The sequence below is a fragment of the Muntiacus reevesi genome, chromosome 3 (genome assembly GCF_963930625.1).
Source record: "Muntiacus reevesi chromosome 3, mMunRee1.1, whole genome shotgun sequence".
Taxonomy (NCBI): Eukaryota; Metazoa; Chordata; class Mammalia; order Artiodactyla; family Cervidae; genus Muntiacus; species Muntiacus reevesi.
In genome coordinates this window covers 173,296,132-173,314,199 of record NC_089251.1, presented here as the reverse complement: position 1 = coordinate 173,314,199, position 18,068 = coordinate 173,296,132, and the positions used below count along the sequence as shown (strand labels likewise).

At 42.0% G+C, this 18,068-nt stretch overlaps 1 protein-coding gene across 2 annotated transcripts in view; it reads left to right on the top strand.

Moving 5' to 3' along the window:
• Positions 1 to 16,133, top strand: part of UST (uronyl 2-sulfotransferase) — a 322,913-nt gene extending 306,780 nt beyond the window's left edge. The window contains exon 8 of one of the 2 annotated variants that reach the window (XM_065931174.1): positions 15,967 to 16,133. In XM_065931174.1, coding sequence (XP_065787246.1) covers positions 15,967 to 16,052 — 86 coding nt within the window. In that variant the 3' untranslated portion in view covers positions 16,053 to 16,133. Of the gene's footprint in view, positions 1 to 991; positions 4,588 to 15,966 lie in introns of those variants that run through there. The other variant, XM_065931173.1, reaches the window with a different exon arrangement.
• The last annotated feature ends 1,935 nt before the right edge of the window (positions 16,134 to 18,068 follow it).

Below are 18,068 nucleotides of genomic sequence, written 5' to 3'. Positions count from 1 at the left end.
ATTATTTGGCAGCTCTGTGGAAAACAAAAGGACTGAGAAGCCCTAACTGTTTCATATAAACTTTAGGCTGTGTGTCCACAGTGGTATGAAAACTAGAGGGTGGAAGACGGAATGAAACCGGTCAGAGGGGAAGAAAGGGCGGAGGGAAGAGGCAGGACCAGAGACCTGGGAGCACTAATATGTAAGGGACAGACAGCCCTGGGCCTGGAGCACCGAAGGAGCGATCAGGAGAGCAGGACCACCGGGGAAACGCCCCTGCAGACGCCACAGGAAGGCGGTTCCGAGATGGCGTGCGTGGCCTCGGTGCTGTGAGGTCATGCTAAGGAGTCCTAAGAGGCCTGAAAGATGCCGCTGAGTTATCAACAAGGAAGCAAGAGCAATTTGACTCCACTGGAGCACTGAGGGGACAAAAATCAGGTTTTGATGAGTCCTGTCACGTGTACATGTTGAAAATCTGGTGATGACAAACTTAGACAACTGACCTTCCCTGGTGGCTCAGCTGGTACAGAATCTGCCTGCGATGCAGGAGACCTGGGTTCAATCCTTGGGTCAGGAAGATCCCCGGGACGTCCATATTTTCAAATGAAAGAAACCAAGATGATTAGAAAGTGGTGAGACAGCCTTTTTCTGTGCTTCCTTCTGAAAGTAACAGGAACTGAAAGATAAAGAGCAGGTAGATCTTGCTGCTCAAAAGACTGTATCACTTACAGGTAGCCCTGAATCCTGATCAAGTTCCATCAGTTCACATCTCACAAAGGGGATGTCAGCTAGCTTAGGTGTAGTCGTCCTGTGTTGACAGTAACACCTGGGATATGATGAAATCTTCCCAGCGTTGCTGGGAAGCCACTTTCCCCTTCTAGTCCTGGTCTGTGGTTGAGTTTCTTTCCTTGGGAGCTGCCAGGGTCACCAGTAACTCAGGAGCTCCCGTCCATCCTCTCTAAGCTGGGACGTCGCAGACTCTGGCTCATGTGCAACCCCACTTCTTTTCCAGAGCATAGGAAACTCGGAAACATGACTGTGACCGTGAAGAAGACCGTCCCCTCCGCCGAGGCCGTGCAGATCCTCTACCAGCGAATGAGGTATGAATACGAGTTCTACCACTATGTCAAGGAGCAGTTCCACCTGCTGAAGCGCAAGTTCGGACTCAAGTCTCGGGTCAGCCGCCCGCCGCTGAGACCCCAGTTCTTCATTCCGACCCCACTGGAAACCGAGGAGCCCATTGACGACGAGGAACAAGACGACGAGAAGTGGCTCGAAGATATTTATAAGAGGTGATGCCAGCGCTGTGTTGCCTCCAGTGGCTTAATCTCCCGTTTCAGAAAGTTTGTGTGTGTGTGTGTGTGTGTGTGTGTGTTGAGGGGAAGAAAAAAATCCTTAAGGGACGAAATGAATGCTGCACAGCATTAAAAAGAACAAACGTTCCCACAGGTTGGGGTCATTGGGAGATGCCCGGTTTTGCGGGTTTTATTTGTTTTAATTTTATTCTGTGTTTTTCTGGCTCCTTGGGTCCTTCCCAGGTACACTAGATGACTCCATCACAAGGCATCTTGTCATAAAATAGCTTTTCTTCCCCAAGTATAAATGAGAGAAGAGGGAGAAACAGAGCCTACAGCCCAGGAACTCATCATTTGTCACCTGTAAAAGTATTACCTCAGTGGTTGAAAATGTCCAGACTTGTATATTTCAGTAAAAACGCAAAACCACTGCAGAGACCAGGAAGCCTACTCTAGAAGGCTCTAAGAGGAAATGGTAAGACAGATAAGGACATCAGAAAGGAAGGATGTCCCTGGATAAGTGATTTCTACCCACACGGGTAGAATTCTGCCCCTGGTCCATCTCTGGGGACACTTTCACCCAGAGCAGCACATATATTGTCTCTGAAAGAGCAAGTCGGCTTCTGCCACACCTTCGATCAGTCCAGAGCCTTGAGTACCTCTCAAGGTCAAAGTGCGTGGCAGGCTCCATTGAGACATTCTGTTCACAAGCTCCATTCTGCCAGACTTCAAAGTAGCATAGCCAGGAAAATAATTTGTTGGCTGTGTAAGGAAGAGCATAGGCAAGACAGATCGACTCTGAAGGACATGTGGCCTAGGAAAATGGCATGACTATGTCCTTTCCCCCTGGTACGAAACATCTCTCATCGGCATTGTTTTACCTGGAAATCCAGGAACTGATTGTAGCTCTGACACTTGATTCCTGTGGCCTGAGTTCTAAGCCTGACCACAGACGGCATGATCTACCAGGCACACCCCTGGCCAGCAGGGTCCCAAGTAGCTGGTACCTTTCACCTTCTGGTCCCTTAAGAGGTACGTGTTTTGGGTGGAAAGTGATACTGAGTTCTGTGCAAGCAGCAGTCAAGCTGAAGTCCAGTTATTATGGAAGCAGCTCCCTCCTGAGAAACCCTTACCAAGAGGTCAGTAAGAAAAGCAGGAGCTTCTGGGTAAGAGACTGCTTGGCCAGCTTCATGAGTAAGTGTCCGCCCCCAAAGTGATCTGAGTAGAAGCTGGGCAGTCCCATTCCTTCAAAATATCTCCTCCCCAGCCCATTCCCATCACCTACCCCCTCTGCGTGATGCCTTGGTTCAATCATCAGCAATCTGTTTCTTTGGATTTTGAAATGTCTTCATCTGTGACCATCCCCTTCCAAAAACACGTATACTTCTGGGCAGATAATACACAGTCGGCCTACGAGCAGCAGTGCAGGTGGTGGTGGCAGGCAGGATCCTAGGGTCAAATTTTGTCTCCTTCAGGTTTTTTCCCCTAGAGCCAGCCCTTCAGGAGCATTAGCAAAGTGTGAGTTGGGAATACTTCACAGTAAATAAGACTCAGACTTTACACAAGCTACACATTTTCTACTTTTCAGAAACCAACAAGTCTCTCTAGAATTTTTTCTTCGTTCACTAAAATTGGACGGTAGCCAAGATATAAAGCAAGTCATTTGGAACCTGTCAAGTGTGCACTAAAACTACTTTATCATGAGATGTATTGAGAAGGCTCCACCCCGCAGGAGTCCAGTGAAGGCTGGGACCACAGAGGCACAGAGTCCAGCATTTGGCCACTTGAGAGCCTCCTTTCTGTCTCAGAGAACTGGGGCAGGAAAGTGATGCAGGGAAATGTGCTTAGAAGAGGAAATAGCCTTTGTCCTGCTTAGAGAGACCAGGGCCCTATTCTTAGGCTTACTTTAAAAATCAACCCAGAGAACAGCTGTCATAGTCAACATAGAGTGAGAGCTATTGCCTGGTACATTGTGAATCACTTATTTGAAATTGCCTATAAAGAACAATCCTTAGTTTACACACTGTGCAGTCCCACTATCTGAAAATAAGGTCCGCTGAGTGTTCTCTGCTGTCAGAACATCAGGACAGTTGGTCATCTTTAAAAAATGCATCCTCTTAATGCAAGTGCATGTGAGCACTTCTACCTGTGTGTTCAAAAGCAATCATTGTCAGCAGTAATCACTGCACCATCAGAGGCTGACTGATTGACTTACCAGGACTTGATGTAATTTTGCCCAACAAACAGCCTCTGGGCCCTAGAAGTCAAGGCACTTCATCAGTTTATTTGGCACACACGACAACATTTCTTTGGCCCTGAGCCCAACACAGTTTGTACTTCATGAAATATATTGTACATTTTACATAGTTTAATTTAAAAAATACATTTTAAGCTGGTTGATCTTTGACTGCCTTATTTATTATAACCTTTCAGCACATTCCAAGGTTTTAGTTACTCAGGAAGGAGTTAATTAAAATGATTTTATTTTGGTCTGATGGATGTTTTTTAAAAGGAAAATTATTATTATGAACCTTCAGCCTACTTTCCTTGAGTGCCCTAAAAGTGCTTGTAAATCGTTTTGTTTTTTGTTTTTTTTCAAGAAGAAAGAAAAAATGGTATTTGACATTGATGGAAATTCAAAAGTATATATGGAACTGAAACATTAGCTTAGCTAAAATAAAAGCAATCTGTGTTTGAGATGAAGTGTTCCTTAACTTATTCATTACCCGTGTAAATAAATGAATATAAATAAGTTGATATTTTTTCCCATTCTGTTGATAGCTGGAAATAAAAGTGCCCGCAGATTCTCACTGCCCCCTCAGCCTGCTTAATGGGCCAAAGCTTCTTCCTTAAGATGTGATTTGGGGAAAGATGCATTGTTAAAAATCTGGAAACACTCCTGTAATTAGATTGATGCTTTTGTTGTTATGTGCAGTGGTTGGTTGGGTGTCAGGGTGCTTGGTTGGAATCCTCAGCCTTGACAGGAGGGATCTACGCTGCCCGCCTGTGGTCACGTGGGAAGATAAGGCTTCCCATCTCAGGTCGTCTGGTGTGTGCTCTGATCTCTTTCCCAAGACGTGTAGCGCCTCCACAGCTGGGTGACTCTAACCTCCAGAGATGAGCGGCTTCTGATCCGCAAATGCTCTCTCTGAGAAGTTTCTCTGGGAGTTACAGAGAGACAGGGAATCTCCATGCTTTCTAGACACTGGACACTCCAGTCTGATTCCACGTGACTGTAACCAGAATCTTGGTACTAAATGAAAGCAAAATCTGTTAGGGTAAAATAAAACATGCTTTACTTCAAGTAAGAATCTGAGAGTCGTAAACAGCAAAGTGATAAGTGGTTACCTTTCTTTATCACTTAATTTGTCTGTAACCCGGTCACAGGCTGTTTGAATGCACTTTAAAGGCAAAAGGACTAAACAAAACTAAGATTCTGTCCCACTCTGGAGCTGCTTGTGTGGTCTGAAGTTCTTTATAAATGGACTGTTACCTGCAGGCCTATCCAATGAGCTACTTGGCTTCAAATGAATTTTATAGGTAATAGCAGTATTTCTTAAAAGGCAAAATGATGATCCATAGCCATTCAGGAAAAAGATTCATGTCAAAATGGTGAAACTCCCTTCAAGTTAAAATAAAGATTTACTTTACTAAAATAACTTACTTCCATCTGGTAACAAAGAAAATGATTTTTTAAAGTATCTTGAATATCCTGCGAAAGAAAAGGCAAGTTTAAGCTAACACCAGGGTTAAGAATCTGTTAACAAAAAAAAAAACACACACACATGGAGCTTCTTTCACAGCTCAGAAAGCTCACTGTGGTGTAAACCAGTGTATTCGTTTGCTAGAGCTGTCATAACAGAGTTCCACAAAATGGCTTAACCAACAGAAATGTATTTTCTCACAATTCTAGAGGCTGGAAATCTGAGCTCAAGATGTTGGCAGGATTGGTTTCTTCTGAGGCCTCGCTCCTTGGCTTACACATGGCCATCTATTGCGTCTTCCGTTGGTCTTCACTCCAGGTGTCTTCATGTCTATATCCAAATATTCTCTTTTTATAAGGATCCCAGTCTTAATTGGATTAAGGCCCACCCTGACAATCTTGATTTTAATTTGATCCCTTCTATAAAGACTATCTCCAAATACTAATCACATTCTAAGGTACTGTGAACCAGGGGTCCACATATGATTTTCATGGGGACACCATTCAGCCCATAACACCCAGAAAAGTTAGAGCAGATGAGAGAAGCAAGCCTAAAAAGTCACAGGCGCCCCCTGCCCCCCACAACCTGAGAGCTGCAATAGGATCCAGCAGTCATCGGGTCCCTCATTTCGCAGATGAGGAAACCAAGATCCAGATGGAAGATGTAAACACATCACAGGCTAACTTTTTCCACTCATATTAAGTAGTTTGTTTAACTTTTGAGTATCTACCAAACTAAAACTCTAAAATGGTAAGAGAGCCGGAGTCCATCTACTGACCTAGCATCAGTAGAAATAAGGCATATTTAGCCCCACTCGGTGCCTCCTGCCCCCTGAACTCGGCAAACGAGGTGTCCTCTGTGGCTCTATAGGAGCCACTCTATAGGAGTTGGTGCAGTAGGATCCTCTTCTCCAGATGGAGGCCCTGTTGGTTTCCAAACACTTCAGTTCTCAGAGACCGGTGTCAAAATAAATGTTTGAAATCTTTCTCTCTACTCAAGGGACCTGCTGTGCATGCTGAGTTAATTCAGTTGCATCATGTCTGACTCTTTACGACCCCATGGACTGTAGCCCGCCAGACTCCTCTGTCCATGGGGTTCTCCAGGCAAGAATACTGGAGTGGGTCACCATGCTCTCCTCCAGGGAATCTTCCCGACTCAGGGATCGAACCCCCAAGTCCCTACACTGGCAGGCGGGTCTTCACCACTAGCGCCACCTGGGAAGCCCACTCAAAGGACACCGTGGTTCTTGTTTTTGGATAAACAGAGTTGGACCACATTTGCCCATCTCAAATTATAGTTTTATTTTTCTTAAGGGCAAAATGAAAAGTCGTGTTCTGCTTCCTGTAAGGTGTTTCGGATGGACTCATCTCAAAAAATAAAGTCAGATCTGGCTCATAAAACAAGTTGAAGCTGAGTGTAGGCATGCCCCTGGAAAACCAGAACTAGAGGACAACGAGGCCCTGATCACTCACAGGCCTCCTCGCTCCCTGACTGTTGCACTCACCCAAGAATTCCTTTCTGGCTAAGGCAGGATTGGCTCACAGCTCGGGCAATGCCAATTCCCAGGGAGCACCCAGGCCCACTGATGTTCATGGGTCACAGAATTGCAAACTGACCACTTGTGCATTTTGGATTTCAACTTGTAAACAGGGGGATTCCCTCTTTTAAAAAAGAAAGAAAAAGGAAAAAAACGAAAGGGAAAAAAAGTCACCACGCAAAGGAAAAGTGTGAGCTAAATTTTTCCTTTTCCAATCTTGGCGTGTGGGTGTAGCTATCTTCAATCTGACTCTTGCCAGACACTGTATGCTTTGAGCAGGCATGGAGCAATTTGCCTGACGCTGCACTGCCAGAACATTGAGACTTGACCTGTAACATGCCTCTTCTTCCAGTCCTGAGTGGGGACAGCTGGGCGGACGGGCTGCACCAGACGCAGCCCACTGGCTGCTGGGTACAGCTCAGAGAAGAGGTGGAGAGCAGGAAGCAGAACACACTGACTGACCAGGGCAAGCAGCAAATCCCCGAGTTCAAGTCCCAGCTGGTCGATTCCACTGGGTGTTTGAGTAAATCACTTGACCTCCCCAGGCCTGAAGTCACCCCAGCTGGAAAGCATTAAGAAGAAAACAGGACGTCCCTTGACAACCAAGAGCTGCTTCTGGGATGAACCTTGTCCCACTCTCCACCCCCATATGCTAAGAGACTGATAATCACAGTCCCTCTGGGGCTGACCAAGGTTTTCTGCCCTAAACGCTGTGTCCCCAGCAAAAGAGAATAGAATTACACAGAAGTCCAGGTCTATTAATGCCTTCAGTCCCTCACGTCTTAAGTGCTGTTGCCCAGCGTACCAGTAAGTCGATGGAAAGCAGCTCTTCTGAGATGTGAATGAAGCCAAAAGGAAGATGCCCATTCTACTGGACATGCATCAGTGTTATTATCCAAGGCAAACCACTCTGGATTTCCATTTTTCTCAACACTCTCTTTGGGAATTTATCTAGCTGTGAGTTATAAAATTCCTCTTTAAGTCACAGTTTCTACTAAATATAGGCTTCCTTTAAATCCTTTAGAGTACCCTGTATTTCTGATCCTGTCAATAAGGAGCTTAAAACCATCCTTGTGTATTAGTACAGGTTGTATATGAGGAAGGGAAAGATAGAGCCCTGAATGCAGAGTTCCAGACAATAGCAAGGAGAGATAAGAAGTCCTTCTTCAATGAACAATGCAAAGTAGAGGAAAATAATAGAATGGGAAAGACTAGAGATCATTTCAAGAAAGTTGGAGATATCAAGGGAATATTTCATGCAAGGATGGGCATGATAAAGGACAGGGTGGTAAGGACCTAACAGAGGCAGAAGAGATTAAGAAGAGGTAGCAAGAATACACAGAAGAACTGTACTAAAAAGGTCTTAATGATCCGGATAACCATGATGGTGTGGTCACTCACCTAGAGCCAGACATCCTGGAGTGTGAAGTCAAATGGGCCTTAGGAAGCATTACTACAAACAAAGCTAGTGGAGACGATGGAATTCCAGCTGACCTATTTCAAATCCTAAAATACGATGCTGTTAAAGTGCTGCACTCAATATGCTTGCAAATTTGGGAAATTCAGCAGTGGCCACAGGACTGGAAAAGGTCAGTTTTCATTCCAATCCCAAAGGAAAGTAATGTCAATGAATGTTCCAGCTACCAGACAGCTGTGCTTATTTTGGATGCTACTGAGGTTTGCTCACAGTCCTTCGAGCTAGACTTCAGCAGAACAGAGAACTTCCAAATGGGTTTACAAAAGGCATAGGAACCAGAGATCAAATTGCCAACATTTGTTGGATCATAGAGAAAGCAAGGGAATTCCAGAAAAACATATACTTCTGATTCATTGGATATGCTAAAGTCTTTGACTGTGTGGATCACAACAAACTATGGAAAATTCTTAAAGAGATGGGAGAACCAGGCAACCTTACCTGTCTCCTGAGAAACCTGTATGTGGGTCGAGGCAACAGTTAGAACCTTACATGGAATACAGAGCGGTTCAAAATTGGGAAATGAGTACAAGAAGGCTGTATACTGTCACCCTGCTTACTTAACTTCTATGCAGAATATATCATGTGAAATGCCAGACTGGATGAATCCCAAGCTGGAATCAAGATTGTCAGGAGAAATATCAACAACCTCAGATATGCAGATGATACCACTCGAGTGGCAGAAAGCAAAGAGGAACTAAAGAGCCTCTTGATGATGGTGAAAGAGGAGAGTGAAAAGGCTGGCTTAAAACTCAACATTCAAAAAACTAAGATCATGGCATCCAGTCCCATTACTTCATGGCAAATAAAAGAGGAAAAAGTGGCAGATTTCATTTTCTTGGGCTCCAAGGAAAAGTTTCAATAAAAGCTGAAAGCCTGATAGGATGGGGTACTGTACTTTTTAGGGTCTTGTTTCTCTTTCTCAGAAGTGGCATCACTGCTCTGATGTTGTGGGAGGAATCTGGGAATGATCTTGTGGGCTGGTGATGTGTTCAGCATGGCAGATCTTTCTGAGGATCTGCTTTCCACTACAGAACCGCCACGGGTGGAGACTGTAATATGTTGCGCTACTAACGTTTCACAGGCAAAGGAGAGCTATAACACTGACCACAGACTTCCTTACAGCCATCCTTTTTGCCACTTGTGTCTAATGTACTGCTTTCTTTCCTCCTGTGGCCCACTCTCCTATTTGTTCTCTGTCTTTGACTGAAAGTTAATGAAATTCTAGTCCAGTGCATGTTCCCAAAGGATAATTAACAAGCCAGGTGTGTGAGATGTACATGGGAGAAAAGCCCTGTGTTAATCTGTTGAAATGCCAAAGTTCGAAGACTTTAGTCACACAGCACAGTGACATTTTCAGAGCATGCCAAGGGCCTAAAGGAATACTGCAGTTAGAAAAATCAGTTTATTTAATCAAATCCTTCATTTCTCAAAACTAGTTGCTGTGAAACTCTTACTGAGTAAGACTCGGTAGCCTGTGGAACTAGTATTCTGGAGATGATGCTCTGAGAAGTAATAAGTTTTAATGTAAGTCATTTTTTCCTCATTGGAAGAGTCTCTTTCTCTGTGCTATGGTTCATTTTTTGGTCTTCCGATGGTCCATGAATATTCTGTGGAAGGAATGAAGCTGAAGCACCAATACTTTGGCCACCTGATGCAAAGAGCTGACTCATTGGAAAAGACCCTGATGCTGGGAAAGATTGAGGCCAGGAAGAGAAGGGGACGACAGAGGATGAGATGGTTGGATGATATCACTGACTCAATGGACATGAGTTTGAGCAAGCTCTCAGAAATAGTGAAGGACAGGGAAGCCTGGCGTGCTGCAGTCCATGGGGTTGCAAAGAGTTGGACACAACTTAGTGACTAAAAAACACAATCATGGTCCATGTGTCCTGCTTGAGGAAAACGTATTTACCGATGATTAACATTTTGACAAATAGAAGATGAAGGCAAATAACATCAAATAATTAACAAGGGGTCATCTTTTAATTTTGCTTATTCTCCCTAATTTCATTTCCCTCCCTCCTGAAAAAATCTTTTAAAATTGTCTGGGCATTTTAATTTGATTTGGGTCCCTGAAATCAATTCAGTACTTCCATGACAACGGTGCTCAAATCAAATTGTGTGCAAGACACCTGCCCCTCGTCTTCTCTGGTCTGTGGTTTGTTAAACAGTAGGAAGAAAAACAGTGGCAAGAGAGAGATCTCAAGCTGTTCAGATAAGGTTGGTGTTTGAAGATAAGAACACTCAGCTCTTGAACTTGAGCTCCGCTTCTGCACATTGGGGTAACCTGTGTTGCTCAGTACACTAGGGGGAGCCGTATCCATGACGAATTACTCAAGAAATCCCAAGGTCTTTCCAAACCTAATTTTTCTCCCATACCTGCTTATTTTCTTTCAAGGCTTTAGACTAGTATGGGCCAGAAGCAAGTGATGGTTAAGGTATTCAAAGCACAGCATACACACTGTCAACTGATCAATAGGCCATTACTTCTCCCAGGCTGTGTAACCTACTTTAGTTTAGTTTTAAAATGACTACAGTCTTTTTCAGTCTTTATCAGACGGATCTTTCCTGAGTGTGTTGTATAATTATAACAAGATTGAAAGTCTGATTTGATGATCAAGAAGTGACTCATGTGATGACTCAGTGATCATGATAACCCTCAAGCAATCCCACCACTGCAGCTATAAAGGTAAGTAGAAAGTAATACAAAGAAGAAATCGAGACACAGAGGTAGAGAACAAAGATATGGACACCAAGGAAGAAAAGGGGAGAGGGTTGGATAAATTGGGAAATTGAGATTGACACGTATATACATTACTGATACTATGTATAAAACAGATAAACAAGGAGAACCTACTGTATTACACAAGGAACTCTCCTCAATGCTGTGTGATGATCTAACAGATGGGAAGGAAATCCAAAAAAGAGGAGATATACGTATGGCTGATTCACTTTGCGATTCGGCAGAAAACACCACAATATTGTAAAGCAACTACATTCCAATAAGAATCTTTTAAAAAGAAAAGAAAGGGAGGGAGGTGGGAGGGGGGATCAGGATAGGGAACACATGTAAATCCATGGCTGATTCATGTCAATGTATGGCAAAAACCACTACAATGTTGTAAAGTATTTAGCCTCCAACTAATAAAAATAAATGAAAAAATAAAAAGAAAAGAAAGTAATACAATGACTCAAGGATGTCAGAAGTCAAGAATGCCATATTGCCTGTCATCATGGCAGCCCAAGCTCAAAAATTCAAATAACTCTCAATTCAAATTCTTCTAACATCCAAAAACTCACTGGCACACAGAGGGACTAAATGTGGAGGAGGTGAGAAATCAGTGACAGCCTGACTGAAAAAGAAGGTTTCGGGTTTGTGCTACATCTCCGGCCGCAGTGGAACGTGCCAAAAATAGCAGAGCAGATCTAAAGCACAGAGATCAGGCTGCCCTTTCAGCAGATCTGCAGGAAAGGTCTTGTACCCTGGGTGTATAATAGAAAATAAAGGTCCCATGATGTTAAATAATGAGCTTGCTGTAGCACAGTAAGTGTCAGGGTCAGGATGCACATCCAAAAAGGCAAGCTAGGACTGAGGCTGACTGCTGAGGATTTTGGAAGAAATTTGCACTTTACTCTAAGGGCAATGAGAAGTTCCCCGGGGCATTTCAGAAAAGGAAAGACACATGAGGAAATCATTTCTTTCTAAATTAATTAGCAAGTGAGCTGATTGTTCTCCCTGTCCCCTCCTCCCCCGCGATTTACCGCCCTTCTTCACAGACTCCATCTTCTGGGATCCTGATCCTTGTGAATTGAGCTCCCTGGGCTCCCTGCCTGAGCCTCTGTGATAGATTTGGCCGATGGGTGGCGTGCAGGAAATGGGGAACATCTGAATGGAATTCTGCCTCTGACTATATAATAGGGGAAGAAATGCAAGGCAAAACTCTGTTAGTCATCCCACGTGTGCCCGGGGGATGGGTTGGGGTGTTGGCCATGAGACTGGAGAAGAAGGACAGAAGCCAAAACTTTAAGTTGGTTCCATGACTGATTTCAATCAGTGGAAAACAGTGCTCTGCACAGTAAATATTTGCTGAGTTGAATGCACCAAAAGGAGCTAAGGGAAAATACAGCATTAACTCAAACATTTCCAACTCGGGTAGAGATGTAAGTCATAGAAATGAGATGATGGGGTGAAAGAGCTGACTTAGAGGGTAGAGAGGGCCAGCTGGAATGTGTGGATGTGTTGAGATTAGCCTGCTTGCTGAGGCAGAGTTCCCAGTAGATGCCCTCAACCCTCCATGTGGGCATAAGCAGTGGGATTGGGCTCCCAATTCCCTCCAGTCAACACCAGGGTGCTACACAAATCTAACCATGTCTAGATGTGCCATGATGTGAAAAAAAGGTGGGAAACTCAGTTCTCATTTACTCTACCCAAAATACACACAGTTCTTTTATTTCTTTCTTAACACAAGTCTTTTCTTTCCAGGTCCTGTGATCCCTTCTCTTTTACACTAATCATTATTTGACCTCCATGTAAGCATGGGTAGACACCAGAGCCCTGATTCACCATCAATAAGGGAAACTGTTTAATTTTTCTAGCAAAGATGATGGATCAGAAACATGTCCATCTTAGACTGCTTCAGGCCAAGTTGAGAACACGGCAACACTAACTGTCATAAAAGCACATTTTTGACCTCAGCCTCATGAGTACCAGCGTGAACAGACTGGCCATCCATATATCCCAAGAAAAACAGGAATCAGACATTTATTACCATTCTCATTCCGAAAATAATTAAACCTGTGCATCTAGAGTCTCCCTCTCACTAAAATGATTACAAGGTAAAAAGTTTCCATAATTATAAATGGTATTTATTAATAGCATTGGCCAGCTAACCTGTGATTAATACCCAGTCTTGATATTCATCTTCAAAGAGGATTTTATGTATATTGCTTGGCATTCAAATATATACATGCTAAAATTAAAATAGATTTAAATTAATATTTTTGAATTTGCAAATTAAAACTGCAAACAGTGGTTTATTTGACCGGATAGTTTAAGAGTCAGAGGTGAATTTTTATTTCAGTTGAACATACTGTGCTGCACATTTGAATAGTTCCGTATAATGTTAAAAAATGCTTTCATATATGTTACCTTAGCCCTCTGTGTAGATAGCTATATGGATAGGAATATATACAGGAAACCGAAATTCAAAGAGGCAAATTGATTGAGATGAGGTCACAGAGTAGCTGAACGGATTCTAGAAACTTCTGATTTCTTGTCAGTTGCTCCCTTTTTGAAATTATGCCTCCACGGCCAACATATAGGACATAATATTCTTTTTTCTCATTCATTAGATATGCTCACTACCTCATAACTGTGGGGTTCCCCTGGGAGTCCATGAGAGTGCAACATTTGAACTCTTGGCCTAAGAGTTTGATTAAACATAGTAAAAACAGCTGCTCCTCATTTAGGGCATTTTTTTTTTAAGCTCTTATTCTGGACACAAGCCTTTCGTGGGGAGATTCTACTGAAATAAGACCTATATTTTACCTGGTTTAAGTTTTACTATGTCCTACCTATTAGTGTAAATTTAGTTTCAAGGAAATAAAGAGAAAAACTGCAGTGTGTCTGGATTAAGACATAAGCTTGCTTGAGTGGAAATCTAAAAATGCCCCCTTTTCCCATTCCTTATACATTAGTGTCCATGGCTTGGTGGCGGGTCATAAGAATGAGAAAGGTGCATGGGGGCGCAGAAGGAAAAGATGTAAGGAATCAGCCTCCCCACACTTAACCTCCCTTCCCAAAAAGTCTCCCCGTCATTTCATCCCTGGATTTCCGGGCACTTAATCCCTGTGATGGTTAGGTGAGATAGGAGAGATTCCTGTTTTAGTTGTAACTTGCACTGGGGCTGTGGTGAGCAAATCCAGGCCTCCAGCTATTTTCCTGACTGTGGTCAGAACACCAGGCTGAAGCCCTGGAGCACCACGAGGACACAGCCAAGTCTCTGCCAGCTTCCTCTTCTACCCAGGGACTCAGATCCAGCCAACATGCTCGAATCTCAGGGCTATGGATGTTTGCCCTTTTATTATGCCCTCTTTTCTCATCTTCTCTTTCCTTTCTTTTTAAAAACAGCATAAATAAAAAATACAGCATAAATAAAAAATACTGTATAATATCACTTATATGTGGAATCTAAAAAGAATGATATAAATGAACTTATTTACAAAACAGAAATAGACTCAGAGAGATAGAAAACAAATTTACGGTTACCAAAGGGGAAGAGGGAGAAGGATAAAGAGAAATTTGGGATTAAGAGATACACACTGTATTTAAAATAGACAAGCAACAAGGATCTATGGTATAGCATAGGAAACTATATTCAATATCTTATAATAACCCATAATAGAAAAGAATCTGAAAAAGAATATATACATATATATATATATTCAGTTATATATATATATATATATAACTGAATCTACACCTGAAACTAACACAACTTTACAAATCAACGGTATTATAATTTTACAAAAATAAATAAACGAAAATGATTTTGCTTTATGACCCCAAATAGGCCTCCATGCTTCAATGAATAGATAAGATTTATGTTATATTGTGCAAGTAGACTCTGATTTGAGGGTGAGGAAGGACTTTAAAGATAAACTCAGTGGGAGAAATCACAAAGAAAAAAGTATTAGACCCTCTGAGGTAAAAAAAAAAAAAAAAATCATAATTTAAAAGCAAATAACAAATGGGGGAAATATTTGCAGCAGAAATGGCAGTAAAAGATTGAAATTGCTACATAAAGAACTTACATAAATCAATAAAGAAAAGTAAAACATGTGCAAAAAATATGTTAGTTCTCAGAACTTAGTTCTATAAAAAGCTAAAAACATGAAAAATTTTTAATCCTCATAAATAACCAAAGAAATTTGAATTGAATCAATGTGACATCACGACACTTTCGTGACAAACAAAACATGAAAACATAAGACATAAAAGTGGGCTAATGTCCAGCAGAGAGTATAGTGAAACTTTTACTATGCTGATAAGAATAAAATCGGTGCATTTCTGAAAAGTAATTAAGTAATTCAGACAAAAACCCACAATAAAGTAAACACTGAGATTCTAACCAGTTTGGAAGCCTGGTTGAAAATACTGGTTTCATAGCTATAAATCCAGAATCATCTAAAGATATCAGGCAAATGGCTCAAAGTCTTGGTTTAAAATATTGTGATAAGAAATATCTCTCAACCTTCAAGAAATGTGAGCATAGCTTTTACTTACAGTATGCAGGTTATAGTATATTGAATTAAAAAAATTTAAATTGGTCTCATTATCTTATAGTCAGTCTGGGTGTAAACTCTTTCCCCTTGACTGTGCCACCCTAACCAGCCTCCAAAGGTGGAACTGACTCCATCATGACCTACCTACAACATTATCCTTGCCAGGATAATGTTCTAAACTCAATAGAAACACACATTCGCCCATGGTAAAAACACAGTTTTCCACACTTTCAGTAGGGATTTGGATAAGATTGAATTTGAAGAAGCTTTTGCTTGGATGAATTTTTTTTTAAAAAGTTGTTCTAAAATTTCACAGTGTCAAGTGTTCCTAAGACAATTAAGCCATGTCTCAGTATTTTTTCACTACTTTCATCACAACTAAAGATGTACTGAAAAGGAACTGGCTATTCTATGAAGAGCACAAACTCACATGTAAAGCGATTATTCTTGCAGAGTATCTCTACCAATTTGCTGAGATTTTTCTCTTCAGCAGAGCTCAGATATCTTCAGGTTGCCAAATTAATGCAGGGATTAATTTCTAGCTCATTGAGTTGGAAAATGCATTTATCTTTCATTCACTTGTAAATTTGTTATCCTGAGCATCACGCTCATAAATGAGAGAAGAGACTTGTAATTTTCATGGCTATAACCAAGGTTTGAACAATCCTGTTATTGTCTGTTTCTACACAGAGCCAAGAAGACAAGTTCTACCTCCTAAAGGAACAGAACGATCTAAGGACCTGAGCCAATCATGCTGGTTTGTTTCTGATCTTTGAACTTCCTCTTTCCTGCACAGAGCCAGGCACCCTAAGCCAGCCACTTTCTGTGTCAAGAAATATTGTTGATCTCATTTCTTTCACAGCTTGGGTATAATTTTACTCTTGAGTAGTTATAAATATATAAGTGTATATATATATTAATGTATAATATACATTATATATAAAATAATATATAATACATTTAATTTATAATACTTCTGCTAATTGTGTCGACTTGGCTTCAGGTGCCTGAAACCCAAGTCTAACTAGTTCAGACAAAAAGGAAATCTATTGTTACGTGTCAAAGGTATACAATCAAAGGAAGAATTGAAAAAAACCAAATGCAAGAAGGACTGGGGAACAGCTGGTCTCCAAGAACTATCGGGGGTCTCTGTCTCTCTCCCTCTCTCTCATTTACAGGCCAGCAGGTAATATGGCCCCCTCCTGCTTCAAAACCCCCAGACCTCATTCACAGCTTCTGTCATCGCAGAGAAACTGGCTCCTTGCTGGAATTCAGTAAAACCTTGGGGGAAACACGCTGATTGGTTTAGCTGAGTCAAGCCCCGCCCCTCCATGAACCAATCAGAAGGTCAGAAGAAGGTTCTCAGAGTACGGCTCACTTATGGCCCGAGACTCCTAAATACTGTGAATGAAGCAGCCATGTAAAGGAGTGTCCACTAGAACGTCTTTTTAGATTTGCTTCCCTGGTGGCTTAGTAGGTAAATAATCTGCTTACTATGCAAAAGACCCAGGTTCGATCCCTGGATTGGGAAAATCCCCTGAAGAAGGAAATGGCAATCTACTCCTGTATTCTTGCTGGAAGAATTCCATGGACAGAGGAGCCTGGCAGGCTACAGTCCATGGGGTCGCACGGAGTCGGACACGACTGAAGTGACAGCACATCCAAAAGCTCTGTTCAGTGTTTCTACAATGTCACAAGAAACAGTTATTTTTGTGCAAATTAACTAGTGAAAATATTTCTAAATTGGGAAAACAAAACAAAATGCAGGGAAGGAAATTAAAACCAACCACAATCTCATCATCCAAATATTTACATTTTAGTGCATATCTTCCCAGGCTTTTCTATATACATGTATTCTTTGCTATGTATAGTGTATCACTGAGATGGTATTAGATGTACAAATCTACATCGTGCTGTTCACTTAAATGTAAAAAGATACTCTTAATTAATAACATACTTATAAATCCCTTTAGATAAAGGAATCTATAGTACACCAGAAGATGTGTGAACTTCTTGACATTATATACAAAACATCATAAGCATATTGGTGTGTATTTCTCTTAAAAATGGGTCCAAATTTTCACCAGACATTCAAAGCAGTCTGTGACCAAGAAAAAGGTGGAAAGCTATGGCATTCAAGTTTTCACAGCACTTCCACATAAATTACAATAGACTCAGAACTGCTGTATATTTAGTATGTTACTTGCAACTAGTCTCAGGTGACATAAGGATTCATGGCATTCGGCAGGCACACCATACCTTGTGAATGAATGAATCTGAATCACAGATGTTCGAGTCAGACACTTAGCTTGCGGTGAGCCCAGCTGGTTCCTGCATCTCAGCTCAGTCAAGCACCCTTATCCTCACATTATGACTAATGCTTATTGTGAATGTTACAATAGCTTGCTTCTGCGAGCTGTGAAGGTTAAGCTTTGAAGGAAGCTGGCAGGAGAGCAGTGTGCTATGGAGATAAGATTATGAGAGAACACGGGATCTGGGGGGCTTCTGTTTTGGGTGCTGCTAGTAAATTACAGAGGTGTGGAGAGACCTGGCTGAGCCACCTTAGTTTAAAGCTATTTCACTGCCTTGGAGGAGGAAATGGCAACCCACTCCAGTATTCTTGCCTAGAGAATCCCATGGACAGAGGAGCCTGGTGCGTTACAGTTCATGGGGTCACAAAGAGTCGGACACGACTGAGTGACTAACACACATACAGTTTACTGCCTGTACTACTAGGGCTCCTAGGCCCTTACAGAACGTGGAACAGTGACTTCAGGGCAAGATCATTCAGA